The sequence below is a fragment of the Meles meles genome, chromosome 1, assembly GCF_922984935.1.
Source record: "Meles meles chromosome 1, mMelMel3.1 paternal haplotype, whole genome shotgun sequence".
NCBI lineage: Eukaryota > Metazoa > Chordata > Mammalia > Carnivora > Mustelidae > Meles > Meles meles.
Genome location: NC_060066.1, coordinates 109,889,091 through 109,907,127, shown reverse-complemented (window position 1 = coordinate 109,907,127; position 18,037 = coordinate 109,889,091). Strand labels below are relative to the sequence as shown.

General features: G+C 42.4%; 1 protein-coding gene across 1 annotated transcript; it reads right to left on the bottom strand.

The window, feature by feature from the left end:
• Positions 1-1,380: 1,380 nt before the first annotated feature.
• On the bottom strand, positions 1,381-17,611 carry LOC123949981 (60S ribosomal protein L22-like). Its single transcript, XM_046017819.1, is given in 3 exon segments — positions 1,381-1,429; positions 1,431-1,725; positions 17,539-17,611. Coding segments are annotated over 3 exon segments (417 nt in total).
• Positions 17,612-18,037: the final 426 nt, after the last annotated feature.

The following is an 18,037-nucleotide window of genomic DNA, read 5'->3' as shown; positions in this document are numbered from 1 at the left end:
TGATCTCAGGGCCCTGGGATCGAGTCCCGCATCGGGCTCTCTGCTCAGCAGGGAGCCTGCTTCCCTCTCTTTCTCTCTCTCTCTCTCTCTCTCTCTGCCTGCCTCTCTGCCTACTTGTGATCTCTCTCTGTCAAATAAATAAATAAAATCTTAAAAAAAAAAAACCACAATGAGATATGGCTAGAAGATGGCTAGAATCAAAAAGACAAGAAATAACAAGTGTTGGGAAGGATGTGGAGAAAAAGGAGTCTTCAAGAGCTGCTGATGGGAATGCAAATTGATGCCGCCACTGTAGAAAGAGTATGGAGGTCTTTCAAAAAATTAAAAATTGAATTACCATTTTGTCCAGTAATTCTACTATTGGTTATCTACCCAATGAAAACAGGAACACTAATTCAAAAAGATATATGCATCCCTATGTTTATTGCAGCATTCTTTACATAACCAAGATATGAAAGTGACCCAAGTGTCCATCCATGGATAAAGAAATTGTGGTGTATGCAGTATATAACACAATGGAATAGTCTTTATCCATTAAAAAAAGAGAGATAGAGTGAGAGATCTTGCCATATGCAACAACATGGATGGACATGGAGGGTAGAATGCTAAATGAAATGTCAGACAGAAAAGGACAAATACCGTATGATTTCACTCATATGTATAATTTAAGGAACAAAACAAACGAGCAAACGAAGAAACCAAAAAAACCAGAGTTTGGTTCCCAAGTTTTATTCAAGAACTCATATAAAATATTCCAGATAGAGGTACTTGGGTGGCTCAGTGGGTTAAAATCTCTGACTTCGGGGGCGCCTGGGTGGCTCAGTGGGTTAAAGCCTCTGCCTTCGGCTCAGGTCATGATCTCAGGGTCCTGGGATCGAGCCCCGCATCAGGCTCTCTGCTCAGCCGGGAGCCTGCTTCTTCCTCTCTCTGCCTGCCTCTGCCTACTTGTGATTTCTCTCTCTCTCTGTCAAATAAATAAAATCTAAAAAAAAAAAAAATCTCTGACTTCGGCTCAGGTTGTGATCCTAGGGTCCTGGGATCAAAGCCTGCATCGGGTTCTCTGCTCAGCAGGGAGCCTGCTCCCTCACCCCTCTGCCTACCTCTCTGCCTACTTGTGATCTCTGTCTGTTAAATAAATACATAAATAAAATCTTAAAAAAAATATATTCCAGGGACGCCTGGGTGGCTCAGTGGGTTAAGCCGCTGCTTTGGGCTCGGGTCATGATCTCGGGGTCCTGGGATCGAGTCCCGTGTCGGGCTCTCTGCTCAGTGGGGAGCCTGCTTCCCTCTCCCTCTGCCTGCCTCTCTGCCTACTTGTGATCTCTCTCTGTCAAATAAATAAATAAAAATCTTTAAAAAAAAATTCCAGATAAATGAGTTTTAATCTCCATCTTCCTCCTCTTCCTCACCCTGATAAATCTAGATGTAACAATTCCTAACTGCTGTTAGCAACTAGGTACAACCAATCACGTAGATTATTTTTCAGATATTTTTCGGTGAAATATTTCAAACGTCTACTGGAAAAAGACACCTCAAAAGGTACAATAATCTTGCTCTTTTTCCCTTCCATGGTTACAACCCCTCCCCCAAGATTCCCAGCTTTTCTATTCACTTTGAATCTCTCTTGAATAAACTGCTCAAAAGGGGCAGCATCCATGATTCCATCTTCTACAGGGTGGGTGCAGTCAAGGGTAAACTTCAGAACTTGCTTCTTTTCTTGCCCCCCTTCCCACAAGCTTTTCCAGGGGTCTCAGGGTGTCAGTGGAGGCAGAAAGGGAGGTGGGCATACTACACAGAGGCAAAAAGCTCACCAAAAAAAAAAAAAAAGGTGATTTTTAAAAAAAGATTTTATTTATTTATTTGAGAGAGAGAGAAAACAAGCAGGGGGAGAGGCAGGCAGAGGGAGAGGAATAAGCAACTCCCTGTTGAGCAGGAAGCATGATGTGGGGCTCCATCCCAGGGCCCTAGAATCAAGACCTGAGCAGAAGGCATATGCTTAACAACTGAGCCCCCCAGGTGCACAAAAACAGAGTTTTAAATACAGAGAACAACCTGATGGTTTCCAGAGGGGAGGTAGATGGAAGGATGGGTGAAATCGGTGAAAGGGATTAATAATACACTTACCTTGCTGAGCACTGAGCAATGTACAGAATTGTCAAATCATGGTATTGTACACCTGAGACTAGTGTAACATTGTTATGTTAATTATACTTCAATAAAAATATAATAACTATATCAGGAGGATAGGGTAGAAATATGTGTTGGGGAGCAACACATGATGAGGTAAACCGTCATCTTTTGTAGTTGGAAATTAAAAGGTAATAATATCTGGGGCACCTGAGTGGCTCAGTCGGTTAAGCTTGGACTCTTCATCTCAGTTCAGGTCTTGATCTCAGGGTTGTGAGTTTAGGTCCCACATTGGGCTCCATTCTGGTCATGGAGCCTCCTTTAAAAAAAATAATTAATTAATTAATTTAAAAACATATATATATAGGCACCGGGGTGGCTCAGTTATTAAGCATCTGCCTTCCGCTCAGGTCATGATTCCAGGGTCCTGGGATCCAGCCCCACATCATGTTCTCAGGCTCCCTGCTCAGCACGGAGACTTCTTCTCCCTCTCCCTTTGCCTGCAGCTCCTCCTGATTGTGTTCTCTCAATCTCTCAAATAAATAAATAAAAATCTTTTTTTAATAAAAAAATATTAAAAATGTCTTTTAAAAGATAATATCTAAAACTGAAAAATCAGGGTGCCTGGGTGGCTCAGTGGGTTAAAGCCTCGGCCTTTGGCTCAGGTCATGATCTCAGGGTCCTGGGATCGAGCCCCGAATCGGGTTCTCCGCTCCGTGGTGGGCCTGCTTCCTCCTCTCTCCCTCTCTGCCTGCCTCTTTGCCTGGTTGTGATCTCTGCCTGTCAAATAAATAAATAAAATCTTTAAAAATAAATAAATAAACAAAACTGAAAAATCGGGGCGCCTGGGTGGCTCAGTGAGTTTAGGTCTCCGCCTTTGACTAGGGTCCTGATCCCAGGGCTCTGGGATCCAGCCCCGCATCGCATCGGGCTCTCGGATCAGTGGGGAGCCTGCTTCCTCCTCTCTCTCTCTCTCTGCCTGCCTGTCTGCCTACTTGGGATCTCTCTCTGTCAAATAAATAAATAAAATCTTTAAAAAAAAAAAAAGAAATAGCAGTATAAACATGTTTTTGGAAAATTTGGAGTTCTAGGGGTACTTGGGTGGCCCACTCATTGCACATTTGCCTTCAGCTCAGGTCATGACCCCAGGGTCCTGGAATCCAGCCCCACAATAGGTTCCCTGCTCAACGGGGAACCTGCTTCTCCCTCTCCTCCCCACTTATGCTATCTGTCTCTCTCTCTCAAATAAATAAAAATAAAACCTTTTTTTCTAAAAAGAAAGAAAATTTAGAGTCCTAGACTACAAGACACCATTAAAAAGTTGCAATTATTGAGGAAATACAAGTTGGATATGGGGAGAATAGAGTATTATGACTTGTAGCAATCTATTTAGCTTTTTAAACTATGTACCTATACTGCTTTGATAAAATTAAGTTAAATTTTAAAAATTAATATGAGGTAGCAATTCCTGGGTGGCTCAGTCAAGTAAGTGTCTGACTCTTGATTTCAGCTCCAGTCATGAGTTCACAGTTGTGAGATTGAGCCCTGCGTTCGGCTCCAAGCTGGGCATGGAGCCTGCTTAAGATTCTCTATTTGCCCCCGCTTGTCTGCTCCTCCCCACTCCTTCCCCCTCTAAAAATAACAACAACAACAACAATATAAGAGGTATCTAACAACTGACTTGTGGATCTTCTACAAAGAAGAAAATAAACTGCATGTTTTAGCTATCTTTAAGCCAACATTTGCTTATCTTATTCTGTAGTAAAAGATAAGAATATATATATATTTTGTTATAGAGGAATTTAGCATGCCAAAGCCAAACTCCCAGTTACAGGGTAGAGAGCTTATTCAATGCACAATGTCTGTTGACGGGATTTTGGTATTTTCTTCTGCCATGTGTTTGGATAAGTGTGTTCCTCTGTTTATTTCTTAATACAGTCTGGATTTTTGCCAAGGCTGTGTTTGGGTTTCCATTTAACTTTAGTTCAATCATGTCAACAGCTTCCACAAAATACCAAAAACCAAGTCTTAGTAACCCAAGAGTTTAATGCAATCCTACTGAAATATATTGAAATTTGACAGAAGCTGGGTGAACTGGTGCAATGTGGTTCATTGAATTCAGGTTTTCTCCTGCTTGGTTATTTGAGCTGCTTCGACAAGCAGGATTTTGCATTAATATAAATTATTTTGGTGTTATTACTTCTTACAACATGGTGGGTTTACTTTCAATATATGTCTTTTATTTGTTGCTTTGTTTTTGTGCCTTTTTTTGTTTCTTCTTCGTTGTTTCAGTGTGTCTTCGAACAGCTTGCTACACTCCCTAATGTAGATTTCACTTACCTTTAACCCAAAATCTCCTCCAATTGAATATATCTCTCACTTTATGCTGAAAATCCATGAAAAGATGGGATTCATTGTACAAAAATTTAACTATGGTACAAGTGAATCTTATTTCTGCAAAATAGCTAAAAGGTTATGAGGGAGAGAAAAATACTAAATTTTTGCCTACCCATGGAACACCAATTGTAGGGTCCTTTCTCTATCTCTCCAGAGAAAGAAGGAAAGAGTGACAATTTATGTATATACCATTGGAGGAGTATGACGTTTAAGGAGGGCAAATTACAATAAATATAGAAGAAAAAATACCTCAAAAGGAGCACACCCCAAATTAAAAAGAAATACTGAAACAGACCTATTAGGATGGCTACTTTTTGTTGTTTTGTTTTATGTATATACACATGCATATACATATATAGATATATCACAGACAATGCCCAATACTGGAACAACTGGAGCTCTCACACATTGCTGGTGGAAATGAAAAACAGTACAACCACTACTACAGACAGTTTGGCTGTTTCTTACAAAGTGAAACATACACTTACTATACAACCCAGCACAGGGTGTTCACGCCTACTATTACTCCCACTCAAGAACAATTAACAGAGGGGCGCCTGGGTGGCTCAGTGGGTTTAAGCCTCTGCCTTCGGCTCAGGTCATGATCCCAGGGTCCTGTGATCGAGCCCCACATCGGGCTCTCTGCTCCGCGGGAAGCCTGCTTTCTCCTCTCTCTCTGCCTGCTTGTGATCTCTGTCTGTCAAATAAATAAATAAAATCTTTAAAAAAAAAAAAAGAACAATTAACAGAATAGGTTCATTCAAAAATTCATACCCCAATGTTTACAGTGGCTTGAATCTTAGTCGCTAAAAACTAGAAAGAATCCACATGTTCTTCAACTGGTAAATGGATAAACAACTTGTGGTACACCCATAGAGTAGAAAAATGCAGCAATAAAATGCAACAAATTTCTGATATGCAACAACATGAATGAATGCTAAGTAAAGAAGGCAGACTCAAAACACTACATACTGTATAATTTAATATATAAGACTTTCTGGGAAAGGCAAAATTATAGGGTCAGAAAACAGATCAGTAGTTACCAAAGGACGAGGGTAGGAAGAGAAGCTGACAACAAATGCACAAGGGAATTACGGAGCAGCAGGCATGATGAACTGTTCTGTGTCTTGATTATGATGGTCGTTACGGGAATGTATGCATTTGTCAAAACACATAGAACTGTACGTTAACAAGGACGAATTTTACTGCATATAAATAACACCTTCATAAATCTGACTTTTTAAAAAGGATTGGGGACACCTGGGTGGGCAGCTGGTTAAGCGCCCGACTTCTGCTCAGTTCCTGTTCTCAGGGTCGTGAGATCGAGGCCTGCATCAGGCTCCACTCTTGGCATGAAGTCTGCTTAAGACTCTCTCTCTCGCCACCCTTCTGCCCACCCCCACCATGCGCGCACTCTGTCTCTCAAATAAATAAATCTTTTTTTGAAAGAGTTGAGTTTGGGGCGCCTGGATGGTTCAGTGGGTTAAGCTGCTGCCTTCGGCACAGGTCATGATCTCGGGGTGCTGGGATCGAGTCCCACATCGGGCTCTCTGCTCAGCAGGGAGCCTGCTTCTCTCTCTCTCTCTCTCTCTCTCTCTGCCAGTCTCTCTGCCTACTTGTGATCTCTCTCTCTGTCAAATAAATAAATAAGATCTTTAAAAAAAATAAAAAGGGTTAAGTTTGAACTTTTTCATAATAAAGAGTTAAAAGAAAAAGCATAGACCCTCTTGCAATTCTAGGAAACAACGGGATGATGTGTAAATATGTATGAACAAGAATATTCTCATTGAAGTATTGTTATAGATACAAACTGGGGGGGGGGGGGGGGAGACTCTCTAACAATCCCAAGGCAGAGGAGTGGTTAAATATACTAGGTTAGGGGCGCCTGGGTGGCTCAGTGGATTGAGCCGCTGCCTTCAGCTCAGGTCATGATCTCAGGGTCCTGGGATCGAGCCCTGCATTGGGCTCTCTGCTCCGCGGGGAGCCTGCTTCCTCCTCTCTCTCTGCCTGCCTCTCTGCCTACTTGTGATCTCTCTCTGTTAAATAAATAAATAAAATCTTTAAAAAAAATATACTAGGTTATTTCTATACAATACTATGACGCTTAAATTGATGACAGAGAAGGGGAGAGTGGGCTCATAGTGAACTTCTTTGTCTCACTGTGTTCATTCTAAGTATAAACATTTCCCTATCAGAAAATCCAAACATATCTGGTGCTTAGAGGAACTCCAGAGACACATGTTACTATGTTCTGCTTAGTTAGAATATTGATAAATATAAGATTAGTAGGGGAAGAGGGGAATGCAAATTATAATTAAAGAATTTTTTGACACTGATAATACTCTGTAGCTCTAGTGAATATGAATATACACTGCATGTTATATATATTCAATAATTTAATATGTAGGCCTCATTCCTTTTGTAATTAAAAAAAAAGAGCAAGCCATATGTTAAAGCAAAAGAAAGGGGCACCTGGGTGACTCAGTGCGTTAGGCCTCTGCCTTCAGTTCAGGTCATGATCTCAGGGTCCTGAGATCAAGCCCTGCATCGGGCTTTCTGCTCAACAGGAAGCCTGCTTCCCCCTGCCTCTCTGCCTACTTCTGATCTCTCTCTCTGTCAAATAAATAAAATCTTCAAAAAAAAGTATAAGAAAGAAAAACAGGGATGCATATTTATAAACATTGAAGAATGTTCACAAAATAATGTTAGAAAAAAAGGTTACAGACCAAATATGTGTATGGTATGGTTCCATTTTTGTAAAAAGTACAACATTTATACACATAAATGTATGCATTTTTTAAAAAGATTTTATTTATTCATTTGAGAGAGAGCACACAGAAGCAGAGGAGAGAACTAGAGGGAGAGAGAGAAGCAGACTTCCTGCGAGCAAGGAGCCCTATGCAGGACTTGTTCCCAGGACTCTGGGATCATGACCTGACCCCAAGGCAAATGCCTGACCTGCTTGCCATCCTGGGTGCCCCAAAATGTATGCATTTAGATGTAACTTCATAGAAAAATGATTATAGAGGCAAGATGGCAGAGGAGTAGCAGACTGAAATGACATCAGATCCCAGGAGTTCAGCTAGATAGGTATCAAACCATTCCGAACACCTGAAAACTCAATAGGAGATAGAAGAGGAGAGCAATAATTCTAGGAACAGAAAATCGACCACTTTCTAAAAAAGTAGGACGAACAGAAAGGAGAATCCAAAACATTGGGAGGATAGAACACAGTGGGAGGGACCGTCTCCCAGCAAGCAGTGGAGCAGTGAAGCACAAAATCAGAACTTTTGGAAGTCTGCTCCACTGAAGGACATCACTCCAGAGGCTAAGCGGGGGTGGAGCCCTCACAGGGACAGTGTGGTCTCCGGTCCCACGGGGTCACAGAAAGATCAGGGGTGTATTAGTATGGCAGAGCTCCCAGGTATCAGAGTGGGGAAGCCAACTACAGATACAGAGTCAAGGAGTGAGCTCTCAGTTGGGATTACCTTAAACCATGATCCAAGGCACAGTCGGACCACTACTCTTCAAACAGGGACCCCCCCAAGTGGCCAGTCTGGGGAGACATACCTTCCTCCTCTGGGAGGAGCAGTGCAGCAGGAATCTGCTGGGTTTGGAGACTCCAAATGGGGTCGTGCGCCACAGATAGAAATGCTTGGTCACAGACCAGGTGAGCTCAGAGCACAGCCAGAGACCAGGGAGATGGGAGTGATTGTCCGCTTTTCTCTGAGGGCGCACTGAGGAGTAGGGCCACAAGTTCTCGGCTCCTCCAGGCAGGAGACTGGGAAGCCGCCATTTTCATTCCCATCCTCCAAAGCTGTACAAAAGTGCTCAGGGAACCAAAGCTCCCAAAAGCGAACCTGAGAAGATTACTCAGCCTGGCTCCTGGCAAGGGTGGTCCAGTTCTACCTCAGACAAAGACACTTTCTTTGAGAATCACTGCAACAGGCCTCTCCTGCAGAAGATCAGCAGGAATATCTAGCCAAGACCAAACTCACTGATCGAGAACAGCTGAACTCCAGAGCTAGGGGAAAGCAACTCATAGAATTCATTGGTTTGGGGCACCTGGGTGGCTCAGTGGGTTAAAACCTCTGCCTTTAACTTGGGTCATGATCCCTGGGTTCTGGGATCAAGCCCCGCATCCAGCTCTCTGCTCAGCAGGGAGCTTGCTTCCCCCCCCCCTGCCTGCCTCTCTGCCTACTTGTGATCTCTGTTTGTCAAATGAATAAATTTTTTAAAAATCTAAAAAAAGGGGGCACCTGGGTGGCTCAGTGGATTAAGCCGCTGCCTTCGGCTCAGGTCATGATCTCAGGGTCCTGGGATCGAGCCCCGCATCGGGCTCTCTGCTCCGCAGGGAGCCTGCTTCCTCCTCTCTCTCTGCCTGCCTCTCTGCCTACTTGTGATCTCTGTCAAATAAATAAATAAAATCTTTAAAAAAAAAAATCTAAAAAAAAAAATTCACGAGTTTTTTCCCCATGATCCTTTTGTCTTGCAAAGTTAAATTTTTTTTAATTTTATTTTTTTCTAAATCTATTTTTTTAACTTTTCCTCTTTCTTCTTTTAATGTTTTTTAACTAGTTTATCTTAATAATACCTTTCTTTAAAAAAATCTTTTTAGACCTTCATTGTTAATAGTCATATTTTATCCCTTCATTGTATTTAACTTTATTTTTTGTATACATATGGGGTTTTTTTTTTCTAAAAAATTTTGGGATACAATTTCTTCTAATAGATCAAAATATACGCTAATCTAGCACATGGCCTTGTTCTAGTCTCCAGCCTGAGCACATTCCCTCCCTTTTTTTTCAACTAACTTATCAATTCCTTTTTCAGAATTTTTTCAAAATTTTCATCTTTACAGTCACGTTCCATCCCTTCATCTTATTTTCCCTTATTATTGTATACATATAAGTTTTTCATTCTTTAAAATTTTGGGAGGTAGTTTCTTCTAAGGTAAGGGAGGTAGTTTGGGAGGTAGTTTCTTCTACACCCAAAATCAAGTGGGTGGCTCTGTTCTATTTACCAGTCTAATATATATATATATATATTTTTTTTTTTTTAATTTCTTTGTTCCCCCTTTCTTCTCCCCCCGGTTTTGGATCTCTTTTGATTTGGTTAGCGTACATTTTTCTGGGGTCTTTGCCACCCTTTTAGTATTTCATTCCCTCATTCATATATTCTTATCCGGATAAAACGACAAGGCGGAAAAACTCACCACCAAAAAAAGAACAAGAGGCTGTAATGATGGCTAGGGACCTAATCAATAGAGACATTGGCAATATGTCAGAACTAGAGTTCAGAACAATGATTCTCAAGGTGCTAGCTGGGCTTGAAAAAGGCATGGAAGATGTTAGAGAAACCCTTTCTGGAGAAATAAAATCCCTTTCTGGAGAAATAAAAGAACTATAATCTAACCAAGTGGAAATCAAAAAAGCTATTAATGAGGTGCAATAAAAAATGGAGCCTCTTGGGCGCCTGGTTGGCTCAGTGGATTAAAGCCTCTGCCTTCAGCTCAGGTCATGATCCCAGGGTCCTGGGATCAAGCTCCGCATCAGACTCTCTCCTCAGCAGGGAGCCTGCTTCCTCCTCTCTCTCTGCCTGCCTCTCTGCCTACTTGTGATCTCTGTCTGTCAAATAAATAAATAAAATCTTTTTAAAAAAATGGAGGCTCTTACTGCTAGGACAAATGAGGCAAAAGAGAGAATAAGTGATATAGAAGACTAAGTGATGGAGAATAAAGAAGCTGAGCAAAAGAGAGACAAACAACTACTGGACCCTGAGGGGAGAATTTGAGAGTAAGTGATACCATAAGATGAAACAATATTAGAATAATTGGGATTCCAGAAGAAGAAAGAGAGGGGCAGAAGGTATATTGGAGCCAATTATAGTAGAGAATTTCCCTAATATGGCAAAGGGAACAAGCATAAAAATCCAGGAGGCACAGAGAAACCCCCTCAAAATCAATAAATATAGGTCCACACCCAGCATCTAATAGTAAAACTTACAAGTCTTAATGACAAAGAAAAAATCCTAAAAGCAGCTTGGGACAAGAAGTCTGTAATATATGGGGCACCTGGGTGGCTCAGTAGGTTAAAGCTTCTGCCTTCGGCTCAGGTCATGATCCCAGGGTCCTGGGATTGAGCCCCACATCGGGCTCTCTGCTCCTCAGGGAGCCTGCTTCCTCCTCTCTCTGCCTGCCTCTCTGCCTAGTTGTGATTTCTCTCTGTCAAATAAATAAAATATTTTTTAAAAGTCTGTAATATACAACGGTAGAAATATTATTTTAGCAGCAGACTTATCCACAGAGACCTGGCAGGCCAGAAAGAACTGGCATGATATATTCAGAGCACTAAATGAGAAAAATATGCAGCCAAGAATACTATATCCAGCGAGGCTATCATTGAAAATAGAAGGAGAGATAAAAAGCTTCCAGAACAAACAAAAATTTAAAAATTTGCAAACACAAACAAGCCCTACAGGAAATATTGAAAGGGGTCCTCTAAACAAAGAGAGAACCTAAAAGTAGTATATCAGAAAGGAATAGAGACACTATACAATAACAGTCAACTTACAGGCAATACAATGGCACTAAATTCATATCTTTCAATAATTACCCTGCATGTAAATGGGCTAAATGTCCCAATCAAAAGACATAGGGTATCAGAATGGATAAAAACCAAAATCCATCAATATGCTGTCTGCAAGAAACTCATTTTAGACCCTAAGACACCTCCAGATTTAAAGTGAGGGGGTGGAAAACAATTTAACATGCTAATGGACATTAAAAGAAAGCTGGGGTGGCAATCTTTATATCAGATAAATTAGATTTTAAGCCAAAGACTATAATGAGAGATGAGGGAGGACACTACATTATGCTTAAAGAGTTTGTCCAACAAGAAGCTCTAACAATTTTAAATATCTATGCCCCTAACATGGGAGCAGCCAACTACATAAACCAATTAATAACAGAGAAATACAAAGCAAAACCACAATGAGATACCACCTCACACCAGTCAGAATGGCTAATATTAACAAGTCAGGAAACGACAGATGTTGGTGAGGATGTGGAGGAAGAGGAACCCTCCTACACTGTTGGTGGGAATACAAGCTGGTACAGCCACTCTGGAAAACAGCATGGAGGTTCTCAAAAAGTTGAAAATGGAGCTTCCCTACGACCCAGCAATCACACGACTGGGTATTTACCCTAAAGATATAAATGTAGTGATCCGCGTGTGCACCCGAATGTTTATAGCAGCAATGTCCACAATAGTGAAACTATGGAAAGAACCTAGATGTCCATCAAGAGATGAATGGATAAAGAAGATGTGGTATATATATACAATGGAATACTATGCAGCCATCAAAAGAAATGAAATCTTGTCATTTGCAACAATGTGGATGGAACTACAGGGTATTATGCTGAGCGAAATAAGTCAATCAGACAAAAACAATTATCATATGATCTCCCTGATATAAGGAATTTCAGAGGCAGAGTAGGGGGTTAGAAAAAATGAAACAAGACGGGATCTGGAGGGAGACAAATCATAAAAGATTCTTAATCTCACAAAACAAACTGAAGGTTGCTGGGGGCAGGAGGGTATAGAGAGGGTGGCTAGGTTATGGACATTGGGGAAGGTATGTGATATGGTGAGTGCTGTGAAGTGTGTAAGCCTGACAATTCACAGACCTGTATCCCTGGGGCAAATAATACATTATATGTTAATAAAAATAATTAATAAAAAAAGAAAAATGATTATAAAATACCAAATATTATCACAGTTATTTCTTTTTTTTTTTCCTGAAAGATTTTATTTATTTATTTGACAGAGAGAGACACAGCAAGAGAGGAAACAGTAGTAGGGGGTGTGGAGGAGAGAGAAAGGCTTCCCACCGACCAGGGAGCCCAGACAGGAAGCCCAACTCGGGGTTTGATCCCCGAACTCTGGGATCATGACCAGAGCTGAAGGCATACGTTTAATGACTGAGCCACCCAGGTGACCCCTACACGGTTATTTCTAATTGAAGGAATTTCTAACTGAAGGAATAGGACAAAGTGATGTTACTTTTTTTCTTTTTTGAATCTTCTATTTTCCCTAAATTCATCAGGTGTTACTTATACAATTAAAAAAAAATAATAAAGAGGGGCGCCTGGGTGGCTTAGTGGGTTAGGGCCTCTGCCCTTGGCTCGGGTTGTAGTCCTGGGATTGAGCCCCTCGTCGAGCTCTCTGCTCAGCGGGGAGCCTACTTTCCCCTCTCTCTCTCTGCCTACTTGTGATTTCTCTCTTTGTCAAATAAATAAATAAAATCTTTTAGTAATAATAATAATAATAAATAAATAATAATAGTTAAAAGGAAAAGTGACAAGCCATTGCTAAGATCCAATGTTTTCTACCATTCTAGAGCCAACTCCTAGTATTTCCTTTGTTTTTATTTATTTATTTATTTTTAAATAGGATGCATGCCCAGTGTGGAGTCCAAAGTGGGCTTGAGGGACACCTGAGTGGCTCAGATGTTTAAGAGTTTGCCTTCAGCTCAGGTCATGATCCCTGGATCCTGGGATCAAACCCCATGTGGGGCTCCTTGCTTGAGGGGGAGTCTGCTTCTCCTTCTGCCTGTTTTTTCCCCTGCTTGTGCTCTCTCTCTCTCTCTGACAGAATCTAAACAAGAAAAAAGGAAGGAAGGAAGGAAGGAAAGAAAGAAAGAAAAGACGAAAAAGGGGTGCCTGGGTGGCTCAGTTTGTTAAAGGTCTGCCTTGGTTCAGATCCTGATCCCAGGGTCCTGGGATTCAGCCCAGCCCCGCATCCCGTTCTTTGCTCAGCGGGGAGCCTGCTTCTCCCTTCTCTGCCTGCCACTCCCCCACTTGTACTCTCTCTCTTTCTCCCTCTGTCAAATAAATAAATAAAATCTTCTGGGACGCCTGGGTGGCTCAGTGGGTTAAAGCCTATGCCTTCGGCTCAGGTCATGGTCTCAGAGTTCTGGGATCGAGCCCCGCATGGGGATCTCTGCTCAGCAGGGAGCCTGCTTCCCCCTTTCTCTCTGCCTGCCTCTCTGCCTACTTGTGATCTCTGTCAAATAAATAAATAAGATCTTTTAAAAATATATTAAAAATAAATAAATAAAATAAAATCTTCTAAAAATTAAAAAAAAAAACAAACCACGAAGTGAGGCTTGAACTCATAACCCCAAGATCAAGATCTGAGCTGAGATTTAGTCTGAGGCTTAACCAACTGAACCACCCAGGGGTTCCCCGTTTTGGTTTTTTTTTTAAGGAGCAAAAAAGTCAATTTTTCCCAATGTGAATGGATTTATAACCACCCTGTAAAAGTACTACTTAATTAAAATATATGTAATACCCAAAATAATAAGTGCATTGGATAGTAGAACAGTAGAAAGAATGCAGGATCTATGAGCTCATTAATAGCTGCATTCCACTTTTGCAGATGTTCCTTAGAAATTACTAGAAGTTGGGGCACCTGGGTGGCTCAGTGGGTTAAGCCTCTGCCTTCGGCTCAGGTCATGATCTCAGGGTTCTGGGACCGAGCCCCGAATAGGGCTCTCTGCTCAGCAGGGGACCTGCTTCCCTTCCCCTCTCTCTGCCTGCCTCTCTGCCTACTTGTGATCTCTGTCTCTCAAATAAATAAATAAAATCGTAAAAAAATAAAATTACTTGAAGGTTAAAAAAAAATAGATTTGTTGGGTTTTGGACTTCCTCCTCCCAGCAATGATTCCTCAGCTACTACAGGGAACTAACTGAGGCAGGAGCAACAGCCAGAACCAGAAATGTCCTCTATTTAAAAAAACAAAACAAAACAAAACCCTCTATTTTCCTTAAAGGTTTTGGTTTTGTTCTTTAAAGCATTTTAACATGTTTTGAGTGAGGGGTCAGTCAGAACCCGTGTCTTTGTCCCAGAAATATTTCTATATGACTTAAGCCAAGTCACTTGACCTTTTAAGACTCACGTCCTTTTATTTTTTTTAAGATGTTCTTTATTTATTTTGACAGAGAGAGAGAGATCACAAGTAGGCAGAGAGGCAGGCGGTGGGGGGCGGGGAGCAGGCTCCCCACTGAGCAGAAAGCCTGATGCAGGGCTCGATCCTAGGACCCTGAGATCATGACTTGAGCCGAAGGCAGTAGCTTAACCCACTGAGCCACCCAAGCGCCCCTAGATTCCTGTCCCTTTTGAAAATGTGTTACTTTTTGATTAAAGTTACAAGATTTCAAGAGTACCTGGGTGGCTCAGTGGGTTAAGCATCTGCTTTCAGCTCAAGTCATGATCTCACGGTCCTGGGATCGAGCACCGCATCAGGCTCCCTGCTCGGCGGGGAGTCTGCTTCTCTCTCTCTCTCTGCCTGCCTACTTGTGATCTCTCTCTGTCAAATAAATAAAATCTTTAAAAAAAAAGTTACAAGATTTCAGGTCTGTCTTCTGTCTACAGTAGTCTCACATTGCATTTGTTGGGCAATGTGAACTGGAAAGCTAAGAAAATGATCCAGAATTTTGACCACCCTTCTCCCAAATTACTTGGACTTTAATTTTTTTTTTTTTTTTTTTTACTCTTACTTCAATTCTTGAAGTTCTTGTGTTTGCTTAAGGGACTTCAGTACTCGTGTGTTAGAAGACAAGCGTGTGATAATAAATGTGATGATCTACCAAATTAGAATATCTCTGCATCTACATTATTTCATGGCACAAAGTTACTTGCTCTTTTACAAAATCGGATTCCATCTCATTGTCTCCTCATTGGTTCTCTTTTCTCAGTAATTAGTTACCAGCTATATTGCTTGAGTAAGTTCCTGCCTTGGTCATTCTCCTTTCTTTTTGCTTTTATTATTTTTTAAAATTTATTTATTTACTAGAGAGCATGAGGGGTAGGGAGAAGCAGGCTCCCTGCTGAGCAGGGAGCCCGATGCAGGGCTGGACCCCAGGACCTTGAGATCATGACACAAGCTGAAGGCAGACCCTAAGTGACTGAGTCACCCAGCGCCCCTCCTTTCTTTTTGATTAACCTCCCTCCCACACTGAACTCTTATATACCCACCACACAAACTCAGAGGGCTTAGTGGGCTTCTGTAAGATGTTTTAGACTATTTAGGACATTTACTGAGCTTCAATATCCTTTTTTTTTAAGGATTTTACCTATTTATCTGACAGAGAGAGAGAAAGAGTACTCACAAGCATGGGGAGCAGCAGTCAGAGGTGCCCCTAAATATCCTTTTTATTTTTGTTTTTTTAAGATTTTATTTATTTATTTGACAGACAGAGATCACAAGTAGGCAGAGAAGCAGGCAGAGAGAGAGGAGGAAGCAGGCTTCCCGCTGAGCAGAGAGCCCGATGCTGGGCTCAATCCCAGGACCCCTGGGATCATGACCTGAGCCAAAGGCAGAGACTTTAACCCACTGAGCCACCCAGGAGCCCCCTAAATATCCTTTTTAAAAGGACTTCTTAATGGGATTCCTGGCTGGCTCATTTGGAAGAGCAGGACCCTCTTGATCTTGGGGGTTGTAAGATGGAACCCCATAAAAGGTGTAAAGATCATTTAAGTAAAAAAATTAATAAATAAAAAGGACCTTTTAAGAAAGAACAAACCAAAAAACTACCACAGTTGGACACTTGATTCTCTGACCTGTTCACATTTCACTGCATTTGAAAGGACAGGAGATGGCGCCAGAAGGCAGTGGAACGCCTTGGGTTTAGCCAAGTCGGGCTAAGGACTGCGCTGGAGAGAGAAGTAGGAATTAAAACAGAAGTGCCAGAGTTTGAGTAGTTCTTAAGGGGAAGGGAGTGGGAGGTGGGATGCCATTTTGTTTTGTTTTAACGTATAAAGGTCCTCTTGACACATGCTCCAAATTAGGTTGGTGACAACAGAAATATCCTAGTGGAGCCAAAGATCAAAATAAGGACAAGTTCCCTGAGGTCGGTGCTTGCCTCCTTTCTCCTTCCCACCTAGAAACCAAGGCCTTTGTCCGCTTAGGAAGCACCAGGGCTGGAGAGGCTGCTCACTTAGAAGTGGGAAACTGCTGGTCTGGGGTTAGGACATTTTTGTGAAACAATGTTTATTCCTGTAGGCAAAAATCCCAAGTCCCACCAGCAGCAAAACACTTCCTGAAACAATTACACACACACACTTTAATTAAAATTTTAGAATTTAGGGGCACCTGGGTGGCTCAGTTGGTTGGGCCTCTGCCTTCCACCCAGGTCATGATCTCGGTCCTGGGATCGATCCCAGATCAGGCTCTCTGCTCTTCCAGGGAGCCTGCTTCCCCCACCCTGGGCCTGCCTCTCTGCCTACTTGTGATCTTTCTGTGTGTCAAAATAAATAAATAAACTCTTTATTTAATTAATTAATTATTGGTTTTTAAAAAATTCCTGAGACAACCAGGAGGTGGCGCCTACAGGCCTAGGGGAAGCTGAATTAGAATTCCAGCTTCTGGAAGGGAACTCTGACCTGGCGGAGGTCATTCTGTCCAGGCCCACTCTTTACCCCTAGGCAATAAATGTCTCCGCTTTTCTTCTTTTCTGTTTCTGTATTTCTCTGTTAACTATCCTGATTCCCAGGATGTCTAGTTTACACTTTATGCCTTATACTCTTAGACGAGAAGGGTGGGGCTTTGGGGGAACCTCAAAATATAAACTATGCCTTGGAAGGGAAAAATAATTGAGGCTGATGATGAGAAAATGAAGAAGGAAATGATATCTGCCTAATAGTTTTGCGTCGCAGATCAATGAGGGTGGGGGGTGCCAGGAAGGCATGGCGACTCCTGCCTGGGCAGGCACTGATGAGGTGGCGCATACATTATTCTGTTCATTTGGCTTTTCTCCTACTCCCTTATTTAGCTTCTGCTCCCTTTGTTTTGGCTATTTCTTGCTCCTTGGCAGGAGGGACCAGCGCAGAGGGAGCTCAAATGGGCGCATCCTCGGGCCGGTGACTCTGGTGAAGGGCACGGAGGAGAAAGAGGTCTCAGTGCCTGGCTGGAAATTATTTCACATTCTCCAATGGGGGATTTAGGATGTACATTCCGACCGGGATTTCCAGTCCCGTGGGGAAACAGGCACCAGCCCACATTCCTGAGACCCAGCAGCTGCCATGCTCTACACATCCAGCTCCCAGTGGTTGATTTCACTCAGTCTCACAGGTCGGGCCCCTCGGCCCTTTGTTGAGCGGGAAGGAAGACCCTGGGCCCCACTTCCAACTAGATCACATGGTCTCTCAGCTCCCTCCCCTCCCTTTCTCTGGAGTCCGCCTTTTTTTTTTTTTTTTTTTTTTTTTACGGTGGTAATAATTGTTTTAGAGGTCTCCCCCATCTCTCCTCCTGCCCTGGCCTCCCTGCCAAGGGTCAGTGTCCTCTTCAATGACAAAAGCCGCCCTAGATCTGGGCTCCCTGGGGAGGGAGGTGGCTGGGTCTGGCAGTTGGAGCCGCTGTCTCTCCATGGTGCTGCTGCAGCCCCTCCCCCGCTGGGCACACAAATGGGCTTTATACAGCAAACAAAACCACCCCCCCCCCTCACCCAGGC